The sequence below is a fragment of the Leuciscus leuciscus genome (assembly GCF_965113295.1).
Source record: "Leuciscus leuciscus genome assembly, chromosome: 2".
Lineage (NCBI taxonomy): Eukaryota > Metazoa > Chordata > Actinopteri > Cypriniformes > Leuciscidae > Leuciscus > Leuciscus leuciscus.
The window spans coordinates 43,322,271-43,350,180 of NC_138726.1; the positions used below are offsets into that span (position 1 = coordinate 43,322,271).

A 27,910-nucleotide genomic window follows, 5' to 3' on the forward strand; every position below is an offset into this window, starting at 1 on the left:
AAGAGAGATAAAAGATCCAGGCACACACTAGGAAGAAAGAGGAGGAAAAAAAGAAAGGGGGCGAAAGAGGGAAAAACTCTCTATTCTCTTCTCTTCCTTTGGATGGGACAGCTGAACCATTATGACTAAATTTGAATGACTTTTTTTTCCCCCCTAATGTCCGAATACTGGAATTTCTTTGTCTCTCCATCAGTTGGCTTTTGTGGATACTTCCATATGCTGCGAGCCCATCCTAAGTAAATTAAGAGGGCTCTAAAAGCAGCGATTGTGCCCGGGCCGGGCCCGGACGCGGGCTGTGCATAGCTGGCGTGCCTGACATGACTGGCAGCTAAGGGGCTGTGAAAAGGTATGTTCTCTCATCTGAACCAATAATAATAAAATAAAATAAATGATTTTTAGCCCAGCGATACATACACACAAGGACTGTGATTTATGGTCCCCATATGGACTCTGAAGGTTCTTATATGTGAAGAATCTCTGTCTCCATTGTCAATGTCAATACCAAATAAGAGAGTTCAAGTCAAGATGACAAAAAGGGAATTAAAAAATATATTTGATTGTTTTGTCAGTGACCTCAAAGTGAGCACGGTTAAATCACTATTAAGACTGCAGAACCTTGTTGCATCTAAAGACAAGAACCAATGGTAAACATGCAAATAAATACAACTGCATAAAAGCACTAACAATTAAACAACAACTGATAGCCTACCTAATATAATACTATATTACAATAAATAATTTATATAACATTAATTACTCTTAATAATTGCATAATTTATAAAATATAAACTGAAATTAAAAGAATAATATGTAAATATATAATATACACAAATATATAATATGATATTTTTAATGATAATAATAATAACAACATTTAAACAAACATTTAAAATTAATCACATTTGTGCTGTTGAATGATAAGCAGCATATTGACTAATATGGCATTAATAAAATGTTTTTTTTTTATTTTTTACTTTCTCCTGAATTGAGACAGTATGACCAACAGCTGTTTTACCTAGCCTTCTGCCCCATGCGAGGATTGAAACCCTGCTGATCCTGCCAATAAAACTTCATTAACTAGCATGCACCAGGACCTGCTAGCACATGTAAGCATATGGCAGCCCAAATCATCAACTCAAAAAACCTTTCAATGCTGCATTAAAATTTTGCATAATGCAAATTTACAGCTCTTGTCCAGGCTATAAAAAAAGGGCGAACGTCTTGTCCTCAATATATACTAGTGCCAAACGAGATACAGTACTGTGAGCATTTAAATGTGATTAGCTGTGCATTTTAGCATGTATGGCCAAGCCTGCACAGAAGCTTAGCAACCAAAACACAGTATTTAAATCTGTTCTGGATAATTCTGCATCATTTCATTTACATACTGTATGTGTGATAGCAGAATATGAATACTACTCTGAGTATGTAAATTAAATGCACTCCATTACATCTTACTACACACTCTCAACAAGGATTTGTATTTTTTCCCATCCCATCTCGAAAACACTAGATTGACACCAAAAGTCAACAGAGTGGCTCTTAAACAGAGACACACTTCATGTTCTTGACGTTCATGGGGCACTTTAATGCAGACTAATAATCTAATGACGACAGCAGCGATGCTCACGAGTGTAATTAAGATAATGCAAGAGCCCCGCTCTTCTCCCAGCATCCTCAGCATCACACAAACCTCTTCATTAAAGAGTCCAACCGAAATAACAGCTCAACCTGACCACATAACACACACACACACACACACACACACAGACAGATGCGGGACAGAGAGCTCCTGGTGTGCATTTTAATGTTTCTCCTATCAGAGTTTATCGACGTCGAGGTCACCGCTGAGAATGAAACTGTCCTTGAACACACACGTTTAAAATCGCCTATTCATCACTCACTTAGATGCCTTGACCTCTTCCTGTTTTATTATTATCATCATTAGAGAGAATAAAAAACCTTGATTAAACCTAACAACCATTCAAGGCCTAGCTTGTTCTCTGTGCTTGTGTGCCTGTGCATAAAGATTTCATTAGTAACAATGTACATCCCCTTAGGACCCCGGGGCTTGGGGAGGAGTGGAGACAGAGTCCGGAGACTCTACTGTAGTCGGAAATCCAGCGTGACATGCGCTAAAGCGACCCGGGCATGGCCCTGCCAGCTCTTAAACAGCATTACACGGCCGTGAGCAGAACATTAGCTCTGCGACCCATCCTCTGATAAACATTAGCTCTCCCAACACTGCAGTACACAGAATTAAACCTGTGTTTGCTAGTGGCACACGTCACGCAAAGATGTTTCTAATTTGTGAATAATTGCATTATTGGGTTTCACCACCTCTGAGCAACTGTAGCTAGAGCTTGTAACAGTGTAGGACATTGTGAATGTTCCTAATAAATGAAAATATTTGCCTAGCAGGAAAGCTTAAATGCATGCCCTGTGGTTTAGTGTTCAGAGAAGTGATTTTCCTCAGGTCTGAACCATGTGTGTGTGTGTGTCGGGCTTCTGAGATGGCTGACTTCCCCTCAACGCGCTCCTGTTCACAAGCACTTTCAATAACACCATGTGAGGAGAGGCAGCAAACAAGGTGTGCCTTTCTACAGCCAAACACCACAAGCTAAATTCCTCAATTCATTAGGAAAGAAACGGAGCACAGCTCTCCCCGCATTCATCTTGCAAATGTGGCCCAAAGAATAATAATTTACAGTGGCTCATATTTCACTTGGGTACATAAGGGCAAACAGTTTGACTATTGAGGCGTTAGGGAGAGAAAAATGCAGAGCGTGCCACTAGAGGATGGGGAGATGAAGGAATATTTCAGATGCTGTGATGGGGGGAGAAGGTTTCCTCTCCCTCGGTCAGAAACAATGCCTAAAACGGTTTCAAATCTGGTACAGATCAACTGTCAGTAAGCAGACAGAAATTTGCTTTGTTTTTCCTCACTTCAAAAGATGCTCAATTATTTCAGTAATAGACTTGAACATGTGCACCGATTAAACTATTTTATTACAATCAATCTCATATTTGTTTTGTATTTTTAAAAGTTCACTCAATATTTAATACAATTCTCTGTCCTATTCTCCCCCCACTATCTTCACTATCTTGTTTCAAATCGCAGAAACTTAAGTAAAGTCAGTTATAATTTTATTTTCAAATTAATTTCTTAAAGTGCAATAAAATATACCAAACTCAACATAAATCTACAATAATTAAATTACATAAAATGGTAATAAATATTAATATTTAGAATTAATATTATTATAAGAAATATATAAAACATTATTAATATCCATTTATATAATACAAATATATGACACTTATAAATAAAAGATATAAATGAATACAAACAATTAATATAAAATAATTTCTATCTGAGGGGGTTTGTGGGATTTTTTTTAAATCCCACAAAACTATATGAAACAGTAAAATGAATGAAACCTTTTATTTTTTTTTTTTTATAAAATAATGATTATTATTTTTCCTTGCTATCTAATTGATAATTATTATGTGTTTTATACCATATTTTTTAAATGAAATAGCAATGCATTAAAAAGTGCATCACAATGATAAAAAAGATATTCATGCTTATCCCTGGGTGTCACATCACATACTGTATCAACACTAGCATGGGTTCTCTGCCTTTATTGGAGCCATTAAGAATAAAGTTGACGTTAAATTGAATAATCATGTTTTAAAAGTAAATCCAGCTGCTGGAACAATCGGCGCTCTGTACCCTCACAGTCCGCTCTCTGTCCAAGAGCGCCTAAGCCAGGTAAGAGTCACATCAAAATCACCCTCAGCCCTGCCGCTCTCTTAAAAAGCTTCTACTTATCTGCCAGCCACAGGACTTTCTCTTCACAACCATGTAGACGACACTCAAAAATTGATTAGGTAAAGAGCGAGGGACCCCTTTTTTCACATAGCAGCTATAGTCACCACTTTCACGCGGTCACACAATGCTGAGATTTCTGATTTTCTGTCCTTTTTTTTTGGTTTCCGTTTGGATGCTCTGATCTTCCGAGTACATTTTGACTTCCAGTTGTTTCGTTGCATTTTTTAAACAGTCAGGGACATCTGAATGTTCAAGGCAAAAGAAACAAAACGGCTCATCGGCAGAAGAGCGGCGCTCCGGTTGACTAATGAAATCCATTAAAAAGACAAAGACAAATTAAAATTCCACTAGAACATTTCCTGGAACACATCAAATAATGAACCTGGGGTGCAGGGGTGCCAATGTCTTTAATTGTATGAAAAATTAAATGTAGCTGAAGTGAATCAAAGCTTCTAATACAATGTCTTAATTGCACCAGCAGCACATCTTTGCATTAAATTTGGTCATTAAAACTCTCTGGCATATATCTGATGTGTTACTCTGTATTTGTTCATATATCTCTCCCTCTCTCTCTCTAACAATCAAACAGGCAGTGCTGTGGTTTGGACGTCCTCCAGACATCCTGCTTCTCCTGCTTTGTGGTTTTGTTTTGTAGATCTCATCTCTCTCTTCACCGTTCCTCCTGATTGACAGCTGAGCTCAGGTATGAAAACAAACACAGCGCTCCAGCGGCGGCGGGTGAAAAGCGATCCGTAGCTGACTCCCTTTTACGCCCTGTACCCGCTACCGCTACCGCTGCCCCTAAACCCTGTGCCGATTTCAACACGGGCTTAAAGAAAACATAGTATTCGGCAACAATTAAGAGCACTCAAAAACAATTCTGGCCTTCCTCTCAAACTCATGCAAAAAATAACTGGATATAATTTAGTTTTTTCAGATAAACAGAGCTTAAAAACTACTTAAAATATAAGAAACATAAAAAAAAAAAGATCTGGTATTTGACTTTGTTTACTTGTTTTGTGCAACCGAGTTGGGCAGGTCCGGACGTGTCAGTGTGTTTTAGAAAACAGTCTAAGTGTTCTTAGAGTTTCAGCTTTTTTCCACTCTCTCTCCACCATTGTTCTTCATTCCCTAAGGCAATCAGTTACTTTTGCACCTCCTAAACTCTTTCTTACCACAGCGCAGTGTCTCGACAGGTTCACAAGGTGAAAATATGTAAAGGTTTTAAAGAACAGCTGCGGAGATTTCAAAAGCAGTGAGAAACTTTATTTTGTTCCAACATAGTTTGGCGGGGACAGTGATTCCCAGCCGATTTATTTATCGAACAAAGATCAAAGGCGGGTTTTTGTAGTGCGATGACAATAGCACAAAGAAATGTGGGTAGAATGCACAATGCCATCGGTTCAGATATGAGAGCAAAAACAGCAAGGCCAAACAGGCAACAGCCTCCTTTTCATCCTCGTGCCATCTTTTATCCAGCACTCTCCTCCATTAATTTCGAGCTGGAGGAACGTGTGGCCTTTGTATTGATTTTTTAACCCGACTATTAATGCGCTCTCTGATTTATCATAACACTTTAGATCTTAATCATAAGTTGTGTGTTTTTTCTCTTTTCCAGCTTGGTGCCTTTGTTTGTGTATTAATTAAGCAGACCTTGTGTGTCTCCAACCCTGAGCTTCCTTTTTAATTGCCCGTATTTACATCAGGCCGACTTCAAACGCAGAGAGAGACATTTTGTAAGGGGGAGCACAAAGGAGGCCTTTGAAATGTCTACAGTCATATGAAATGGCAGGCTAATTAGAAACCTTAGGCTGCCGGTATGATATGAAAAGTAATTCTGTCTGTTTCTCTACAGTCGCCCGCAGCCTCACTGGAAATCACGACGGAGGCCACTGGTGGGGTATCATCAACGCCTTCTACCTGTTTATACCTTTTAAACATGACCTCACCCAATGCCATTTATCCAACAGAAAAATACCCTGTAATTTAAAAAGATCTCCTTTCAAAAGGCTAAATCTTTCCTCGCCATTTTCTTCGCTGCACTTTGATCTACGGTGCCACATAACAGGGACAGGTACAATGAATCTGGTTTACTGAGATGTGATTTACATTTGGGGGTTCATTAAGGTTATTGCCAATGAATGCACTTATTAGAATGTGCGACTGTTTCTTTTTCCCCTCTTCTCCCCCCACCTCCACCCCTCCTCCACCCACACACCACAGAGAGTAGGTCTAATCCAATAATTAAAACCAAGGACAAACGTTTTTCATAATTCTAAACAGTGCAGGGATGGAAAAGAGGCTTAACCATTAAGCGAGGGAACAAAAAACAATAACACTTCTCTCCAATGTTATTACCCTTGCAATCTAAATCCAGCTATTAACTGCCTCCTAAACGTCTTCTCCAATAAAAGCGTCCTGAAATACTGATGTTATAACATAGAGGATATTCTAACCGTTATGACACCTGCACCTCACCCAACAAAAAAGGCTGTTATTGAAACACGTGACTGTAAATCAAGAGTCAATGTAAAGCTCTGAGGATATGGGGCAGATTGGTGTCGGCAGGAATGAACGGCAAAACCAAGTGTGCCAGAGAAAGGGAAGAGAAAGAGAGTTAGAGATAGTGAGGGAGGAGTGTGTGGCTGGAGCCGGGCAGAACTAGTGTGTTATCAGAGAACCGGTGCAGTGCCGTCTCCTGCTACATAAACACGTCTCTGTAACAGCCAGTGCTAAGACCTGCTCATGGAATACATTTTTTTTTATAAAAAAAGCATATCCCATGAACACCTTCAGTGGGTAAAAACAGTGTATGGGCCGCACTATCTTTCAATACAAACACACCCATGCAATCATCTCCCCTTTTCTCTGTTTATATCAAGCCCACCTTTGCATGTGTGTTCAAACATTATAGAAATGTATTTCACCAGAATACACAGAATTCTGTCTAATTTCCTTTCCAGGAGATAAATAACAAAATATAGCTGACATAATGCACATTGAACTCATTTAACAGTCATGCTGAAGAGGAAAAGCTTAAAATAAAGATAGGAGAGATAAGAGTGAACAGAAAAGGTTGCTTTCTGATATTTTTCTGCCATATTCTGGCACATGGACCACACCATTCTTTCTTAATTTGATGGAAACACATTTGTAAGCGTTACCTTTAATTTCTCCTAACAGCTCGCCTGTGTTGAGTCGCTCCATCTTTTCTTTCCAGTCTTTAGAAAGGAGTTTCTCCATGCAGGAGGATTCTGAAACACAGGCGACATCTCAGAATTAAACTGAATGCATATACAACCGAGGAAAGTAAAACCATTTAACTTTCAGGCTGTACTCTATGCTTCTCACATAGTAGATTTAAAGGTGCAGTGTGTAAGATTGACAGCTAGCGGTTTGAAATGGGTACTGCAGTTCAAATTCAAAATATTGGAGAGGGTTGTTTCCCCCGCCAACTCCTCCTCAGACTCAACGCTCACGCGGGTTTCCAGATTGAGGACAAGCAACAGGAGCGAGCGCAATTGACAATGGAAGGCGAGGAGATATTCACACTTGTAACTTGATGAGTGGGCTTGGCTTTTTATGCCGAGGCATTTTAGTTCGGGTGGAATCTGCGATCTCTGACCTAGTTTGTCTGCTGGCTTCGATGGCTGTAATACGCTTTGTTTTCCACCAACTAGCAACCCAGGGTGTCGAAATACTATTGGGTAAATTGGCAGTGGGCGAGATCACACAGACCGAAACAAAAACAGACATTCTGACACGGAACCTATATTTTAAAGTAAAATAACTGGCTGTAGCATTGTTTTTCAGAGAAACAAGTATGTGAACATGTTTCCTAAATCTCTGCAAACATATGGTATTTTTATGCTTTAGTACAGTCAAAAAGTTACATTCTTTAATGTTCTTTAACGCACCTTTAATGTTAAAAGGTCAAACTATGAACACAGGTACAGTATAAATACAAAAATACAATATAAATATACTTTATAAATACAATTTATAAAGTACTGCTCTATTTAAAAAAAATGCAAAAAAATGCACACAAATCATATTAGATCGAATTACCACAAACACAGTTTGAGTGAACTTATAGCACAGACAACAGCAGTAAAGAGGCATTTATATGGCAGTGTGCATTGAAATACTGCACTGAAAATCGAAATACTGCAGTGTGTCTTGAAAATCTCTCAAATCCATAGCTTTGGGTATGACCCACAAACCTTGAGCAACAAAACTATTTGTGCTCATAGAAAAAAAGAGGCATCAAAGAAAGAAAGAAAGAAAGAAAGAAAGAGGAGGGGGGGGGGGGGTATCTTCCCATTCAAATTATGTGTTGAGCAAAATGAAGGAAACAAATTCCTTCTACTTCACAGAAAAGTGAATATTACACACACCTGGCTTTCAACAGCCATGATACACGATAACTGTTCTAATGGCTGGACCGTGGTAATAAAGTGAAATTCTATCGAGATCAGTAGCTGAGTGTATTACAGTAGAAAAGTGTGTCAGCTCAGTTCATAAAGACTACTATGTGTGATGTCGAAAGGTCAGAAAAAAAATATTTAAATTCTAAAATAATAAACACAGTGGTTGGTAACTAGATAAAATGCTATAATGCAATATTTTCAAGTTAGGTCAACTACATTCTGTGAAAGTGTCCAGGCGAATTTGTTTCTACCTCAGAGTGTAAAAAGATCTTTATGAAAGGTACTCATTTTATTAAATTTTTTGTATTCAAAGGCCAGGTACGGAGTTTCTTCAATTCTCAATCGTGCACATACAGAGAGAAATACAAAGACGAACAAGCATATAATATGTAGATAATGTGAGACGTGACCCCTTGTCCGCTGAAGGTCAACCGAAGAGGCTGAAAGAGTGATAAGAACAAGACGCCGCACAAAGAAAGACATTAAAAGGGAAGGTAGACAGGGTGAGATGGGCCCGCTTGACTGGCCCCGCACAGCCGGCAATGATGAAAACAATTAACATTTGTCTGGCAGACAATGAATCAGGAGGAGGAATGGCTGGAATCCGCAGAGCTGCGGCCCCGAGGTCATTGATAAAGAACACACTGCTCACCAGCAAGAGCTTGAAGCTCACAGCCTGGGTCAGCCTGTTCCCACCGCACAATCACACACACACACAGGACAGAAAAACACCCAGTCAAATGCAGTGGCTAGAAGGAAGAGGAATCAGGTGAAGTGTTCAACAGACTCAAACATCAGGCACAGTTTAAAGTGAGAGACAGTATTAATTCATCAAGAACAGATCTCTACCTTATCCAAGCTGATGAGCTCTTTGCAGGCCATGACCCCTGAGCAGAGGGGCTGCGGGTCTCATGTTGCCATTGGATGACATCATGGACAGGAAGAGAAGTTTGTTCCCTGTGTGAAAGGCTAAAGGGCACGGGGCTAAAGCAGACATTCTTCCACGCCACTGGCAGCCCTCCGGCACCGTAAGCCATAGTTAAACCACTCGTGCACACAATGGATCATTTGTGAACACACTTTGCCAAACAAAAGGGCACAATTCATGAGAATGGGAATGACTTTGGCTATTCTGTTGTGTGTGCTTTGTGTCTGCGTGTATTGTAGTCATACAGTATCTTGAGGTACTCCAGGCCATAGAACATTCCGAATGAGTGACATCATCACACTCATGAATGTGGTGTGATGCGATCTTCATCTCATGCCATAAAAATTGATGTTGCAGCTACGCCTCTATTATCATGAGCACTGCTTTATCTTATTCACTACAAAAAATCTGTAGGCATGTTCCGCCAGAAAAATCACAATGTGAGATATAAAGTCATACTGAGACATTTAAATCACTTTGTGAGATATCAATTAGCAATTGTGAGAAAGTTGAAATTGTTGGACATTTTTTGCAATTGTAAAGTACACTACTGTTCGAAACTTTGTGGTCTGTAAGATTTTTTTTTAATGTTTTTGAGTATTTTATGCTTGTCAAGGCTGCATTTATTTGATCAGAAATACAGTAAAATAGTAAAAATATGCAAATAGCAAAGCTGAAATTATTCCAGTCTTCGGTATCACATGATCCTTCAGAAATCATTCTAATATGTTGATTTAGTGCTCAGTCACCATTTCTTCTTATCAATGTTGAAAACAGTTGTGCTGCTTAATACTTTTGAGAAAACTGAGAAACCTTTTTCAGGATTCTTTGATGAACAGAAAGTTCAAAAGAACAGCATTTATTTGAAAGATTTTTTGTAGCAATGATAAAAAAGTCTTTACTTTCACTTTTGGTCAATTTAACAAATCCTTGTTGAATTCAATTATTAATAATTAATAATGGTATTGTATAATGTTGAAATTGGGAGAAAAATTATCAATTACCAAAAATAAACTTTTTGTTAAACAAGCTTCCATAAATCTGGGTATATTGGTAAATAGAAATCAAATGCGTGATTTTTTATATGGGCATAAACATGTTTGACTGCTTGCAGAGAGAGTCCATGTGATGGCCACTGCTGTATTACAGGGCAAGGTTAGATCAAGGGGAGGTCACATTTTCTTTGATTCTCCATTTCCTCTATTTCAGAGGGAACAACAGGACACCTCCGTTTGGGTCATTCTAACATTATTTCTACTTTATTGACTTTCCCAATCCAGGTCTCACAGTTTGTTTCCTTGACCTTATAAGATGCCTTGACCCTGTGTTTTGTGTGTGTGTGATTGGGGTCTTTTGAATAAAAGCGCTTCCTGTCACAACACTCCTGCCCTCAGATAATAACCACATACATACGACACGCATTCAAACATATACATATGAATACCAAATAGCAGTACATTCTTTCCTCTAGGCTGGAGAAAAGAACTGGAAACAGAGAAACTTCCTTTTATGGCACAGGGCCGGGATGGATCTGTCCTGGGGGTTAAAAGGTTTTAGGGAAGACTTTTCCCATATTCCTCCTCTGCGTCTTACACACACACACACACACACACACACACCAACACACGGAGCAGTGCACAGATGCTTCTCCAGCACTTGATCATTAAGGAATGCACCAACTGTTGGAGATAATGCGGTGCCAGCTCCCATTCTGCTCCACTCTGCCTCCCCTGAGAGTGGCCGCTCCCTCACTCCTACACACACACACACACGCACACATTACAGCTGGAATGTGCCAAAGCTGTCCTCCACAAATTTTTACCTGAGCGAGGTGAGGAATGTCCAGCATTTGAGGATGATGGACCGAAGACGCTTGCAAAAAGCAACCTGTCCACAACTGTCTGAAACTATATGACTCTTTCTGCATTTTCATGCGAGGATACTTTAGGAAAACAAGCAGTTAATGAGACAGACGTCTGGAGTTTTTCAAAGTACCCTTATAAAGCTAGAACATTTGAAAGGAATTTGGATTAATAATAAGGGGATATTTTTTGCACAATTTCCCAAGTTGCATTCCATCTTCTCTGGAGAGAGCACTAATGCCAATGGAAACACTGCTTAACATCTGGATAATACTTAAATGTCATACTAACATATTACCGATGTAAAGAAACAAAAGTGGACCATTCATTTTGAAAAATCAAACAAAGCTTCAGCCACATCCATTCATCTCTCAGCACTGCAGCTACTTCAAATGAGAAACGCAGCACAGCTCATTGAACAAGGTACATTTCCTTCCCACATTTGCATTCGGATTTCAAAATACAAAGAGTTCAGAGACAGTCTGACATTTATAGACTCTGAAAACTGAGGAGGAAGTGTGGAAAAGACTTGTACTTGTCTGTAAAAGCCTGTCAGAGGCCTAGAATGAGCAGATAAATAAAGCAAGCACTGACTTTATTGTCATTATCCCATGAGACCCCCAAAAATCTCCTCATGCCCTCTCTCCTCTCGGATAAAGGGTGGCGTGGCTCAAGGGAAACCAATTCAGCCCAGATGAGATTGGAATGAAAACAATAGCCCATATCTGTATCCTTTTTGCATTTTCCCAGGGTTCCCCCATCTCAACAGACGGCTTAGCCCCTGCCACAACGGACCCAGAGCAGCTTTCTCGGCCCTTGCCCGTCCCACTGATATGACATGGCACGGGCACTGGGGAGAGGGCTTGGAGGACGACCCACTGATCTAGAACCTCAAGGGAACTAATTCTAAGAGACGAGAAGAAGAGACAATGAAGAGAGAGAAACAGAGAGACTTGTCTAAATGCGGGTTGACGCTCAGGAGACTATCCCTGTCAAAACACCAGGATTAGAATGCAGCACACTCGGGCAGAATAAATAGCATGTCACAATCCCTTTTCTGGCCCGATAAAGCCAAAGCCCCTACTCTATGAAAGTGCCATTATAGTTGTAAAGTCAGAGAGACTTACTGATCTCAGTGCAGGAATGGGCATTTGAAGAGATGTGACAACCTTCCAGTGATTCCTTGACATAATGGATGAACTACACCTGGCCCCTGCGTATCTAACCACTCATCTACGATCCGATCTCGCCAGCTCAGTTTTCTGCCAGAGAAATCTTGCTCTTCTTCACAAAGCAGCTCAATTAAGACACCTACAGCAAAGATCCGCTGACAAGATTACGCCGATGGTCTTAAACAGATGAAAAGGAAGAGCAGCGCTCGTAAATCTCAGCAAAGATTCAGTGTAAACAGTTTTCATCACCACATGGAACACAGAGCCAAAATTGCATGTCTAACAAAAACCATAACAGTGGAAAAGTAAAACACAGGTAGCATTTGGCACTGACATGTCATACTTAACCATTATAAAATATTTATATTTCACAATTTTAAAATTTTACTGTATTTTTTTTTATCAAATGAATACAGCCTTGGTGAGCATAATAAACTTTTAATTAAAAATCTTTTTTTTATTATTTATATTATATGATTTAAACTATGATTTTAAATTATGATTTTTAAGATATGATTTTAACATTAATACATAATGCTCAAGTCAACATTTTACAATTTCAATACTCTTTGGAATAATGTCAACTTTACAGTACAGAAATTTAAGTGACACTAATTTCTCTAGTCTAACTGCCTTAGAACATTCAAGCTAAATAAATGTAATGCAGTTGTGTAGAAATCTACTTCAGTTACTGTCATTAATGACCTCCACGGCTATGTACAGTATGTGAGATGAAGCTGTGTCATGTCCCTGAAGATGCAGTTGTGCTGAGCGGAGAGGGTGTACCCCCATCCCGACAAACCCTGCCCTGTGGCAGACAGCCAGAACATCTGCCAGCACCCCCAGGTCTCACACCGCCACTGTAATCCCCTCCACAGGAAGCTGCTCTTCCCCCAATCAATCTTTACACTTGAGAAACGAGAGAGAGAGAGAGACTCTCTACTGAAACACTCCACTTCACAGTATCATTACAGCTGTCCTCAGTGAACTGCCCTATTGTCCCTGTGCTGACTATTGTCAATTGTCCACCCAACACTGCATCCTTAATCTGACTTTCAATGAACTGTAGCTACAGTACATTATGTCTCTTCCTCTCAATAAACCTCGAAAAACGTCACTATTGTGCTCAGAATCTCCTCTCAGAGGAAGGAGGAGACAGACCTCCCCCTTCGGTCCAGCATTTGAGCGGCCCACTCCTCAGGGAAAACAGGGAATTACCAAATCGATGATCAACTGACAATGACGATATAAATTTCCCAGGCTTTCTTCTGGACGCGCCATCTAATGATGGAGAAAGCCGAGGAACCATTCCCAGTTCAAATGGAAAGAGAGAGAGAGAGAGAGAGAGAGAGAGAGAGAAGGAAAGTAGAAGAAGGCCCAAGTGAGGTATTATGGTTCCACTTGAAGCCACCCAGGTTGAAGGGCACTCCCATTGCAAGTGTCGCAGTTAGGTTAATAATTATACTCGAAGCACTCTCATTTCTAATAATGTTATGAGAGAAAAGGCTTGAGCAAAAAAAGAAAAGTAGTCAAGCAGCCAAGGTCAAGAGAATATTGAGAGTTTCATGCAATTTAGAGGGGAAAACAAGTTATTCCAGGCATTCTCCTTGGCTCCCGGAGGAAAAAACATTGTCCCCTCTCTAAAAATGATATCTCAAGGCTTCTCTTGCACTGGATTCGTTTGTTACAATAGAGATGCTGCAGTCAATAGAAAACCAAAAACGTACTCTTTCTCATCCTATTTCTCTCCATCTCCTTAGAAAAACAAACTGGAGTCACAAGCTATGCACACACGCGAGCGCAAGCGTGCACAGAACACTGAGGGAAAATCTTCTGAATGTCTTAATCACAGAGCCACTAAAACAAGACTCCATCATCACACAAAATAAGAGTATAATAATTACAAGAGGCAGACAGGAAAGTGAAACGGCATAAGAAAACATGTTTTGTCGTTCCCGTCGTTAGTTCCAGAGACAACAGCTGTTAGCTGGGGCGGCGGCAAATGCTCCTGAAGTCTCCATAATCACGCCGTTATTGAAGTGAGGACAAAAAGGGCACTAATTGCAAGGGAGCAATCTAAACGTAATAGGTTACACACCCAGGCGATGGCGCACAATGCTAACAGCTAAAAAGAAGAGTCGGGTTGAAAAAAAACATAAAAAAATCTCGACAGAGAGAAAACATGCACGCACACGCACAACACTGTATAACAGTAGCGTTTCCCTCATTTTCTGCCAATTACCTTCTTTCCCTGTCAACAGTTTTAATAACCTCGATCATTTCCACAAGCCCCTTTTTTCTTTTTTGCATGCTTTTTTTGCTTCGGTTAAATAATTTTGGTTCTTTAATATGCAAATGCACCCATTGGCATGCATGGGTGAAGAGGCTTCAGCTCCTTGAGATGTGTCAGTATATTGTCGAGCACCTGCACCTCGGGGAAGGCTTGATTTAATTGACACCTAATACTATTCATTATTCCACTTAGTGAGCATCTCTGCTAGTCACCTGTAGGCTGCTCGAACACCGTGCTGCCATTTCCTCCTGTCGACAGCTGCTGTAAATAGACTGACTAACCTTAGTAACTCCTTTTAGTAGTATTATTTATTTATAACTGATTCTAATTATAATATAAAATACTGTAATCTTTAAATGCTTTGAATATAAATATAGTAGAAAATACATTAAGATTACATTTTTTATATTATAACATTTTCAAATAATACACATTGATTATTTCACTATTTTTAAGAGCATTGTTTTTTGGTTAATAAAAGCTACTTGGAATATGTGGTGTTATGGAGGCTGTAATGCAATTACGAGGAAACCCATTCTGCTATAAAAAGACTATGGTAAAAATAGTGGATGGCTGTAGTGTCATTGTCTTTATTTGGCAGAGCTGAGGTGCTAATCTCAGCGCTGACCCTGTCGTCCCAGCCAATCGCACAATTCCTGACCTATCTAAACAGGACACGTGTCTATCAAGCACACATGAATTAACCACTCCCAAGAGGCTTCACCTCTTGAGCAGGGCAGCACATGACCTCCTCTTCAATCCATTTTACTGCAGGACTCGGCACTAATCAGGGTTGAATTATTAAAGTGAGCAGCCACCGATGATCAATTCACACTGGCCAGGCCTTCCATGACAGGGTACTTCTTCAGCACTAATGACACAAGAGAAATTCCATCGGACAATGAAAGACGTACAGGGAAATAGATCATGCTGATTAGTAACGTGAATGGGAGAGATAAAGTTGAAATATGTGAAATAGAAGAAATAAAGAGTTCAAGTTCAATCAAAGCTGTGGATAAAAACTATTTTCATGGCATGTTTGCACTGGGAAGACACCATGCCAGATACCGTCACCCTAAGAAGGAGAGGAATTCTGGGCAGCATATACAAGAAGAAAACTGAATAATAAATATTGGTGAAGACAGCAAGACACTAGCAGAGGGTCAGCATCTTCCGAAGGAAAGCCGTCCAAATGAAGGCTTGGGCAAGCGATTAAAACACACCCCTGGAGCCTCCCTTCCTCTGACAGGAGGAGGAGAACGAGAAGAAATTAAAGCAAAGTTGAAAGAGAGATTTCTAGAGAGAGAAGTACAACTCAAGGATCCTACAGATTGAGAAGAGGAGGGAGATATTAGGAGGGAGGAAAGGGGGGGGCACAAGAAAAAAAAGTGGGGGGTGGTGGGGGTGGATGGGAATCCAATCAGAACTTAGTGCAGAGAGATCAGGAGCCAAGATAAGCCCATACTTCGAGCCCCCAAAACTGCAATCTCCTCTTAAGCTGGAGAGTGGCAGCTGGCAGAACAGCTGGTGAATAGGATTAATGTCAGAAGAATGAAATAAAACTCAACATATGTCCGAGCCTGAGGTGTTGGGACTGCACGTGATTGTGCCCCGATGGATGCCATGTGTGCAGCTGGAAGGAGCTGCGCCGGAGCTCGGCTGCGCTGCCTTCCCCACAAGGTCACTTTTAAGAAAACTAGGACCATTTAATGCTTGGATAGCAAAATGAACTTTCTCTCCCCTGTCCTCTTTAGCCTCCTCTCAGGCTGAGTGAGCCCTCAGAGGCGGCCCACCCCGACTGCTCCGCTCCTGCCTGCTGCTGCTGCTCATTACGGTTCACTCACAACAAGAAACATCTTCAGCAAACACGGAGGAAAAAATCTAATTTAGCCAATGAACTTTTTCTGAATAGGTCGGGATGAGAATGACAACGAAAAGTAATAAAGATGTCCTCAAGAATTTCAATATCTGACATTGTCAGGCACTTATAACACAATTAAAATGATCAATCTAAATGCATCCCTCTAAAAAAACAAAGATCATCCTCCTTATCAGGAAAAACAACCCACACAAATTTAGTCTAATTCGCGAGGTCCTGCTGTAACATGATTTAAAAAATATATAATAATAAATAAAAATAAACAATAATAATGATGTTGGAAAATATTGAAAAAAGAAGGCTGTGTTTTATGAGCTGAAAAATAAAAAAAACATTTTCTCAAAACTGCCTCTCATTTAAGATATACACTTACAAGATATACTAATACAAGATATACACAAAAAAAATAAACTCTCATATTTAATAACTTAGTCTGTCGCCATATTGTGTCCCGTCTTGTCCCTTGTCTATTGTGTAAAATCTTGTATGTTTATTTAATTTATATTTGTCTAAGTTTATTTATTTCTTAATCTGCAAGCAAAATAAATTCCTCATCCATTTCTACAACATTCTGATGCTTCTCGAGGGTTAGGATTTTGTAAACTGGACTATAATGAATGTTTCATTCTTTTTTTGAAAAGTAAATAAATTAAAGATAAAAATACACAAAGAAAGAAAAAAACTGCATCTTATGAAACTATCTTGAAATGCAGCTGAAAGGATTGAACACATGTGAAGGTACGAAATAAGAAGAGATATGCGGATTTAATCTTAATTTATAAATTCCATTTCATGTCGGTAATCATTAAAGCCCATATACTGTAATAAATTATAACAATTTCACACAAGAAATAAATTACTGGGTACCTTGCAGAGGAGCCATTTTTATGCTGGCTACCCTGCAATCTAACTGTCAGATATAAACCCTTCTGCTAATCAATGCTTCAAAACATTCACTTTTATTCCTCTATGTTGAATTAATAAAAGTGTGTGAATAATGTCGCTTACTGTGATCATTTCGGCTCAGAGTGATTTAGTAAATTAATGGGTGCTACGGACAAAAAGAAACTGAAAGGATCCACATGAATAGATTAAAATTTACTGTGAAGCCAACTGTCTTGGGTCGTCACTGAAACTTTATTTCATCTTAAATGCCAGAGCAACTTGGATGTGCTTGAGAGGTTCTCCCCACAATATATGCAGAGTTAAAACGTGGCGTCAAGAAGATAATGTGATGCTAAAATTAAAATAGAAGACGGCTCAGAAAAAAAACTACAGCTCAGTTTATATGCACTCTTTGGGTAAAGTAATTGACAGTGTTTTATTTCCTGAAGTCTAAGTTTTAATATATAAGGAAAACTTGAAAGAAAGAATTAAAATTGATGATCTTTAGTAAACTAGGTATGTGGTAAAACGAACTAGTGTTTTACAGCCACAAGTGAACTGTTTTACAGTAATAAACAGTACTGTATGAGTGCATGAGGGCATTAAAAAGTGAAATTTAAAAGGAGGCATCTTCGTTCTTTGTAAAGCTCGCTTGACTAATTAAGGAAGCATATTTTCCACCACTGCCACTGACATTCTCCGTTTTTATGAGGCAACAATTAAAAATGTTTATGGTACCGTGGAGCACTCTCTGTTTACCAGCATGTCAGAGTTCAGTGCTCATGCACACGGGCCCAAAAGGTCACTATTTTTAGCCACCGACCTCCATTCTCTCGCACCCACGCACACACGCGCACACACACACGCACACGCACGCACACGCACACACGCGCACACACACACGCACACACACACACACACAGCTATCGTGTAACTGCACACTCTTACTACATCAGACCACCAGTGACTGCCTGGTTCAGCCCACACAGCTGAACACAGCAATACAATCCACCTATGGAGTACCACTGAACAATACAGACGCAATCTGACCAGTACTTCCCATTATCAGCAGAAGGACGCTGTGAGAAGTATCTGTCAATTTAACAGTGGCTGAAAGTTAGTTTTTTATTTTGTCTGTTGATATCCGAGCATGTATAAGGAGAGACTGTGACGAGACGTCGCAATTACCGGTAACCATAGTACTTCAAAAGGTTAAGAATTTAAATTCTTCTCAAGTCTACTTACCGGTCTACAACTAACACACTCAACATTGTTTCCTGCGTGGTTGTGCAACAATGGCCACGGTATTTTCTTTTTTAAATCGACCCGTTTCTTTTTCTCTCTGCTGTGGGGTCATATCCACCACAGCATGCTGTGAGAGGATGGAAAACGCTGCCATTTCACATGGAGCTGAGCTCATTTCTTTATCACCTCTCAAGAATGGGAAAAAGAAAGTGTGTGTGAGATGGAGAGACAAAGAACAATATATACAGGGGGGAAATACGGCATACAACACCAGACCCAGACCACTATGGAGAAGGAATCCTCAGGCAGGGCACTCTGGGAAATTAAAGGAGTGAGAAAAGCATCCCTCACTACCCAAATCACACATTTAAGTAGATGGAATTTTATGGGAAAAAAAAACTTTTTCCCTCCCTGCAAAACCATTAATTAGAATTAAAACTCATTCCTTTAAGCTATCATTGGAACTTCATGACATGTAATGGATGACAGGGTCCTAAAACGTATTAACCACTCGACCTACACAGACTTTAAAATTATATGGGGGCCACTCCCAATGAGAGATGGTGTTCAGCGAATAATTACGATGATCCGAGCCGCAACGTTCGCTGAGCAATAAAACATGTTTCTATCTGTTTTTTCTGACATCCCATCTCATCCCCTTGCACCTTATTGAACAAAGAGAGAGCAAGAGAGAGAGAGACACGAGGAGACAGACATTTCGTAAACGGTTTTGTCGTGTACAGCTCTCAGAAACATATCGGATCGAAGTGTATCGTTCATTTTTTATAGGGATAGTTCACCCAATTTTTAAAAAAGAAGGTTCCAACCTTGTATGATTTTCTTCTACTAAATACAAAAGAAGATTTTTTTTTTTTTTTTTACGTCAATGTGGTCCAAAACAACACTAGACCCCACCGCCGTTTATTATAAAGACAAACATGTCAGATAAAAGGAAGTCATACAGGTTTGGAAAGATGTGAGGGTGAATAAATGATGACAGAATTTTCATTTTTGGGTGAACGATCCCTTTAATTTTTTGGAGAAGGAAAACGACGTGTGTATGTTGTGTCTGTGAATTTCAGAAAGGGTGGCGGTATTAGCAACCATATGGAGCTGACGTAGCTGGGTCTTATAAAACAAGTCTTGCTATGTGGCCTGAAATCATTAGCTGGGCACATCGGCCCGTCTGTGGCTACGGTGTGAGTTACATTGACACTATTTTGATCCTAGTCAGATGACACCAGCTCTTTTGTCCAGTTATGTGCAGTCAATGCCTGCGAACTGAGTACGAGGCGGGTGGTGGTGATCTCACACTCATATAGCGCAAATGCAACACACGCTTTACAGGTTAAGCCCAGCTCATCTCGATCTGACCGCTTTTAATCTACATAAAGGGTCCTGCTTTTTCCACCGCCAGTGCTCGGCTGCGCAGTGACAGATTTAAGGCTAATTAATGGGGTGGTCCTCTTTTCTCAGGCATCAGCATTTTGCTTTTCTCACTGTGCTAATCCAAATACCAAGAGGGGAACATAAAGATGCTTGCTCATTAAAACCACTCGTTCCAGTACTGCTTTACACATATACCACTATTCCAACACCGCTGTTAAACAAGAGCGGGACTCAACGCCGGCCCCATCAACACTGTTGCTTGGGACAACATTCATAACTTTCATCTCATCATATTGCAGTGGCCCCAAAAATGTTCATACACTTTAGCCACATGTATGCACTTTAGCCAAAAATGTATGAATGTCATTACATTAAATAAAAAAAGAGATAAATAAATAAACAAATACAGAGGTTTGAGATTATGTAAATAAATAAGTATACTTTAAGCAAACATTTCACCAAAAAAAATTGTTTGGTTTTGAATTATGAAACTATATACATATTCTGTTCAAAATGAAGATGAAAAGAATTTGGACACTTACTTTGCGGCTGACAGATGTTAATGGAAGGTGTCCATGTAGTGAATGTCATGGACATCACTTGAGGTTACTCAGCTAGGACAGCTTTGAACTTGAGGAGAACTGACCTCATATATCCACTAAAATCACCTTCAGTCTTTTTGGTTAATTGAAAAAACATAATTGACGACCAAAAAATGGTCCGTTGTCACTTCTTTGCAGATGCCACTTGGGATTGATATTTATTATCTAATGTTGTGAGATTCAGACATTTTAAGAGTGACTTTCACGTCCAAAGGTATCTAGATATTTTTTGGGACCACAGTATATTTAGGGATTATAGTAAATACAATTATGCTTAAATAAATATAACAACATGCAAATTAAAGTATTTGGAATCTTGTCTCCAAATAAAACCAATTAAAACCTAATCAGGAAAAAAATTGTGAAATGACACAAAAATACCTTTATTTGCATAATGTGTTATATTTATAATAATGTAAATATAGTTGGTTTTTTTGCATGCATTAGTGTACACTTAATTAAATAGTGTCAAGGGAATGTTAATGTGATGAATACATTAAGGTATATAGGTATATATAAAAAGTGTAGGAAAGTCTCATTCACGGCTGAGGGTACCTATAGTGAGAGAGGGGGGACAAATGGAGCTCTGTTCAGGAGTCCTGGCTGTGATTTGTCTCCCTGAAACACCCGTTTCCTCCTATCAGGAGAGCCTCAGCTCAATGACAGAGACCAGCACAATGGAAGCGTTGTGCTTGATCCCACACAAGAGGGACAGAGTCAACAGCTGAGCTCGAGAGAGAAGATGGCTCCTGGAATGCTCTGCAGCAGTTGCTACTGTTGACTAATGGGAATCTGAGAAGAGGGAAGGTGATATGGACGCAGAGAATGGCACAGTGAGGCAGAAGCAGCTGCTTGTTTTGTCATCTGAAAGAGGAGCACTCTATTTGGAGCAGGGACAGAGTTTTGGAGGTCCACACTAGGCAGTCAGGAGGGGAACGATTTGTCTCTCCTGTCACACGCTCCTCTGGGAAGTGTGTTTGTATTATGGATGTTTGATATGAAGCATACAGGCTGTGGAGGGTTTTGATATGGATTGAACAGAGCTGCCAGAATCTGTTTGTATCAGTCTATCTTCCTCTTTTTTTTTCTTTTTTTTTGGTGCTGAAGGCTTGTCAGTAGCGTCTCTCTCTCTCTCTCTCTCTCTCTTTCTAAGGGGAAAGACAGGAGTAGGTGCTATCATTTTTGTCCACAGAGTGGCAGAATGTCCGCAACGTAAAAAAATAAAAAATAAAAATATATTTAATGTCTGCCTTGCAGGGTGACAAGAGAGATGACTGGCAAGGAGCGGAGGGAGCAGGAAGACAAGCTTTTGATCATGTGTCCTAACAAGCCATTCCAGCTCATGTCAGCTCAACCCCAGTAGAATTACATTATCTATTCAAACAAAAGTGATGGGCCAGATCTTTCTCTTTACTGAGCTACCAACTCACCCGCACTCTAGCTTACCTGCCAACTCTCGAGATCCACACATAACCCTGAAGATTAACTAACATATTTAGACACGTGTACAAGCACACAAACCCATAGGCTTTCATTCAGGCAGCTTGGTCGAAGAAGAGTGCAAGAGGCGAGAAAACTTCCAACGACTGATGTTTGGCCCAGTGTACTCTGCCCGAGGGATCGGTGGACTGACATAACAGAGTGATGGAACGTTGTGTTTGAAGTACGCTTCCAGATCTCAGGTTCGGACCGAAAACTAGCCAAGAAATTAAAAAGATCGACCTTCTTGTATATGCATAAAGTCTAGGGCTGGTGCCATACATCATTATAACAAAGATTGTTATTAATTAGGTGGAATAGAAATCAGAAGTGGGCAGCCTGGAGAGCAAAGCTAGCCCCTCAGCTATTTCAACAAGAACCCTTTCAAGAGGGTCATAAAAATGCAACCGAAATGGCATGCGGTAAAACAGCTTTCTGCACTCAATTCTCCCGCTGCCCAAACCCATCAATCTCTCGATCTCGATGGGGAAAAGGCTCATGCTGCCTGGAGATATTGGGCTGGATGTTGAAAAATAAAAATAAAAAAAGGACAGATTTCAGTTAGAAATGTATAAATACAGGGGAGGGTGATAGGTTCCTAAAAATGCCTTCGCAAACATACTTCAACAGAAAAACAAGTGCCTCAAAGGAGATTTTGAGGACAGATAGCCCCCATTGAGCAGATCAGGAAGGTAACACACACACACACACACACACACAGCTGTTATTTAAATGCACACCGGTGCTCACCTGCTGCTGAAATGGCTGAGGTCTGCAGGGGGGTGGGGGGCCTCTAGAAATATCCCTCTGCCCCAGAGATCAGGCTTTACGTGGGATGGAGGCACAGAAGAATCTGCCCCCCACCCCTGCTAAACTCATTAACTCAATACACAAAGTTCCAGGTGTATTGAGTCGTTCGCTTACCTCAACTCTCCTCTGGCCCCTCAGAGGGCTCAGGGTTACCAGCCAAGAGAAAGTCCTCATCCATGCCACATTAGCAACTGTTCCTGTTGTCACCCAGGTCACTCCTGAGGGTGTAAATCACTCCTTTTCAGAAAGTGCCTCTTCTACACCTGTTGGCTCTGACATATTTCTGAACATGGCTAACAACCTTGCCTTTTCACTTTTACAAGGGGAAAGAGTGCAAGGGTGCATAAGGTTGAGCAACTGTGCAGGGACACTGACACAAGAAACACTTTTTTATGATGGTTTTTGTTTTTTAACCAATCTATGAGGATTATGAGGATTATATAACAAATCCTGGCAAAAAGCTTTTTATTTTTTATTTTTTTTAAACAAAGTAAAACTCATATTTTAAAAATTTTGTAACAGATTGCGAACTGCATAACAGCGTGTGTGTTCTTCAGCAGAAGAGGTGCACACTTGACAGGATGTCAGAGGAATGATTTTCAGCCACCAATCTGAACTCCTGCCACTGAACTGCCTGCAAAATGTAATTCTGGCATTCAGACGAACAGGGCTCTAAGCGTGGATTAGCAGCAAACAAGCTATTACCAGCAGCCATGGCCAATCCTGCCAATACAAGACTGCTGACTAAGTTGGCAGAGCCAGTGGTTCACTGGTGCCCAAACTAGAGCAGTAGGCAGAATGCCTTCTTGACTAGGTGTGGATGCTTCTCCCTAGATCTTTCTGTCTGCTACAAAGTGATGTGGGAATGTTACAGTAAAAAGAAAACTTAGGATGTGCCGATATTAAAATTCTGTCCACTACAGAAAGGCCAAGAATGATTTTTGTCGTGGCCGATCAAAATGCTGTAATATTTTGTCAAAAAAAGAATAATAATAAAATAAATAAAATAAAATAAAATAAAATAAAACAAGATTAAGTAAGATAAATTAAGTTGGCGAGAGAGAATTGGCAGTGTCTGAACATGCTGCTGAAAATCTGATATTTGGAGCGTTAAACCGCAAACAAATCAATTCAAGGTTGAATAAGGGTAAGAGCAGTTCATTGAAATGGAGGTTGAAGAATCACTCCACTAAAAAAGTGTGTTCATAAAACTGTCGAAACAAAATTCCACATAACAGCAACAATGAAAACAACCTACAGCAGAGGATTCATATATGAACGATCATTACTTAAGTACATTTCATAAAAAGGGCCTTAATTGCTTGTGAATATCAGACAAGGTCACCTTGAATAAATGGACACTTTTCCTCTTGTCCAGTTTATTTTTTCTTTCTTTATATTTAGATTTTTTTTTTCCTCTTTAGGGATTATAAACAATGAAAAAGCACCATCCGAGAGCTCTCTATAAATAATGTTTTACAATACCAATTACAGAAATTCCTAAGACCTCTGTGGATGAGGAGGTTCATGTGGCGCTTTTACAGCGAAGGTGACTATTCAGCTTAATGCAGTCCTCTAGGCAGGATATTTTCATTCATTAGAGCGGTCACAAGCACTTAAGGCACTTTAAGGATTGTTAGTGAGAGGAGAGATGGAGATGACAGTCCGGTTTCACTGACTTGCGGTATAGTTCTAATAGGTCTGATTGAATTTGAGAGCGGTTGACTTTTAGGGCCCTGGTGCACATTCAATTAAGTGTGTGTAAAGACGGGTATGAAGTACAGTGTGCGTCTATATGAAATGCAACCTTTCAAGTATGTCTGAATCTATCTCTCCTTGACTGAAATCAAAAATCAATCAAATTTTGCTGCTTACACAATGCCATTCTCAAAGAAGAAAAGCTTAAGACCAAAAGCGATCACGAAAGCCGAGGTTTTTTTGGATTTAACAGTGTTCAAACAAAAGAATGGAAACACTGGTAGTTTTATTTTCTGCTACTGCAAGTTTGTAACTTTGACCTTCAAATTTAAGATTGCTTGGTTGGCAATGTTACACCAAAGTTAAGGAGATTACTTGTTTACTTTTTATTACTTATTGATATTTATAATTTATGGTTTTATTTAGGAAAAAAGCGTTTCTTCATTTCCTGTTGCACATATTCGTTGTGAGGTTAAAACCTACGCCACTACTATATATATTATGCAAAAGGCACTACATCAAATGGCTAATATGTCCAAATGCGCAGTATTCAAAAACAGTAAGAGAACAATAATCGGATGACTTACTATATCAATTGTCTATCAAACGCAGTACACGATTTCGGACACAGTTCTAGTGTGACCGCACCTTAAGCAGGGTAAGCTAATGAAAGGTTACAGTTGTTCCCTTAATAACAGGCTGAGATGAGCAATATTTTTAGCTTGTCCATTCTTTGCCTCACATAACATAAGGACATGCTTTGTCGTTAAGACAACACATGTCTCTCTAAATTGCTTTTGGAGTCACGCAAGGGGTTAATCCTGACATTTGAGGTTCTGCGGGCATGAAGATTCCCCTTACAGCTGCACCAAACTGAGACCTCCTCAAGGACGCAGAACCGCTCCATTTCAGCATCTCAGCACTAACGTGTTGAACTCTGCATGCCTCTTGTGTCTCTCAAGCTCAGGAACCAATTTCTGTGCAAAGGGGGAGATTGTGGCGTGAGGTGTGGAGGCATGAGGTCGGCTCTGTCTCCATTATTAAGGGCAGATTAACACAGCTGTACACTAGAAGTGAAGCACCCTCTTCTGCCTGCACTAAACATACGGGCCTTCAGGATTACGAGCTGCACTTGACCATTTAAATTACAGCAGCAACCGGCCATACCAGCTGGGGCTCATTAGCATAGCACCCTAGAACTCAGAGGGCTGAGAGCGCATCTTAAAAATACCTTACTAGAAAAAACAGGAGCAACCTATGAGAACACCAGCCCTTCACACTACCTCTGGATACCATTAAGCTGGAGATTGCAGGAGAGGTAAGAAAAAAAATGCATCAAAATATTATACAGGTTATACAGCAAGTCACTTTAAATACTATTTCCAAAACTGCATTTTGTTTAATACGGCACCTTAATTGACAGACAGGCAAATTATAGGAGGAAATATTTGTAGAGAATTTTTTTTTTCTTAAATCAGTTCACATAAATTTAGATTGCAGTTCAATTATTTCATTGCACCGCCCCACAAAATGAAGCCCCTTTATGATAATGGATGGCTTGTCATCATTTTCTATATCAATTATGAATATGAAAATATTCATGACTGACAGCCTCTCACTCTGATTTATTTAATTTTTTCCCTATTTTCTTATTCAAAATATTTTTCTAACCCTTGGCAATAATGAAACCGACCATAAACAAATACGTTGAATTAATATGAAGACCTTCACAGAAAGGGAGAAAAAATATATGTGAGGAAAAAAAGTACTTTTAACTGAATTATGGCCTAATTTATTCCTCTGATCAAGTGTTCGGGCTAAGAGTTCCCCAGATGCTTAAATGAGACTAGTATCTCCCCAAGGAGCAATACTGTCTGTCTGTGTGTGTGTGTGTGTGTGTGTGTGTGTGTGTGTGTGTGTGTGTGTGTGTGTGTGTGTGTGTGTGTGTGTGTGTGTGTGTGTAATTTGATTGTGTTTCTGCTTTACACTAATTATGAGGAGAGGAACCGTTTCAGCAACTCTTTCCAGTATTTGCTTTTCGGTCTTATTCCCAGAGGACTCTCTCCACTGCGGCATGATCTGCATCAAACTATTCATTAATTTAAAAAAATAAATAAAACAATAAAAAGAAATTCTAAATTAACTTGATTCTCCTTTGATTCATAGGACTGGATTTTGACTTTTACCGAACAACTTGCTGCAGAAGCTACAACGTAAACCTACCCAAATGCATAAATCCTTCACTATATCCTTCATATAATAAAATTATTACACAATACATATGTATTTTATATCTTTCAAATTTAATTGTCAAATCCGTGGATACTTCTGGGCCCTAAACACATGGAAGAAAAAAAAGTGTTCTTGGAGCTATTTGAGTTGGTCTGTAGATGAATTTTGCGGCATGAATGCTGTCGTCTGTACTGAAGAATAAAAAGGTAATGTTCCTGGCGTCAGGTCGTGGCGTGTGTTTTATGGTCTGAGAGTTTGGTTTGGCATTGCCCAGAGACCACACTTAAGCTGAGGGGTAGTGCCACCCACTCTTTGTCACACTGGACTTGGTTCAGAACAAACTGGAAAACATAGCCACGTCAGTCCTCCCTGATTAAACGACGGTGTGTGTGTGCGTGTACAGCGGGAGAAAAGAGACAGATTGTGTTGAATGAGAAAGAATAGAGCATACAGGAGGACAGGCGAACGAGGAAAACAGAGTGACTGAGGAGATTGATGCACGCCAAAAAACGCTTCTCGCTAAGAGGAAAAAAACATTTGCTCACATACACGGATATTCCTAAATCCAAACACACAAACAAGCTGAAACCTTCTGTACCGTCATGTTCTGTCTTTGTCATCTCCTCTAGTTTCTTCTGTTTCAGTGTGTCCACCACATCGGCCAGGCTTCCTTTGCGGCGCTCTGGCGTTCCGAAGGCTGAGCTGCTCAGCAGGTCGCCGCGCTCCCTGGCCCCCTCCTCTGGTTTGTGTGGAGAGGTAGAGTTATTCCGGAAGGAGTATAAGGAACATACTTTATTGCTGTCCGATTCCTGCAGGAAAACACAAAAGAATTTGAGAGAAGATTTTTACTTTATGCCAAAATAGACATTAAATGTCAAAATACAAAAAAAGATAGCAATATGGTCACATTTAAAATGTAATAATTGGGTTGAAAATTAAGAAAATGCTGAAGACATACTATTTATATTAGAGATAGTGAGTTTAGGACACTTTAAATGATTACAGAGTACACTACCACTTAAAAAAAAAAAAAAAGGGGGCCAAGCCTAAAATGGCAAAATATTCAGTGGTCTTTTACTGGTCTTAACCACTTTAATCACAAATCACTGGTCAGGAAATTAGCAAGAATTGCACAAATAGTGAAGTTAAAGTAAGTTAGCATGGAATAGCC

General features: G+C 39.8%; 1 protein-coding gene across 12 annotated transcripts in view; it reads right to left on the reverse strand.

Moving 5' to 3' along the window:
* The window catches only part of sox6 (SRY-box transcription factor 6), a 147,940-nt gene that overhangs the window by 69,771 nt on the left and 50,259 nt on the right, over window positions 1-27,910 (reverse strand). For all 12 annotated transcript variants that reach the window (XM_082150039.1, XM_082150038.1, XM_082150037.1 and 9 more), the window contains 2 exons: window positions 27,338-27,548; window positions 7,000-7,089 (listed from right to left, as the gene is read on the reverse strand). In XM_082150039.1, the coding sequence (XP_082006165.1) occupies window positions 7,000-7,089; window positions 27,338-27,548 (301 nt within the window). The remainder of the gene's footprint in view (window positions 1-6,999; window positions 7,090-27,337; window positions 27,549-27,910) is intronic.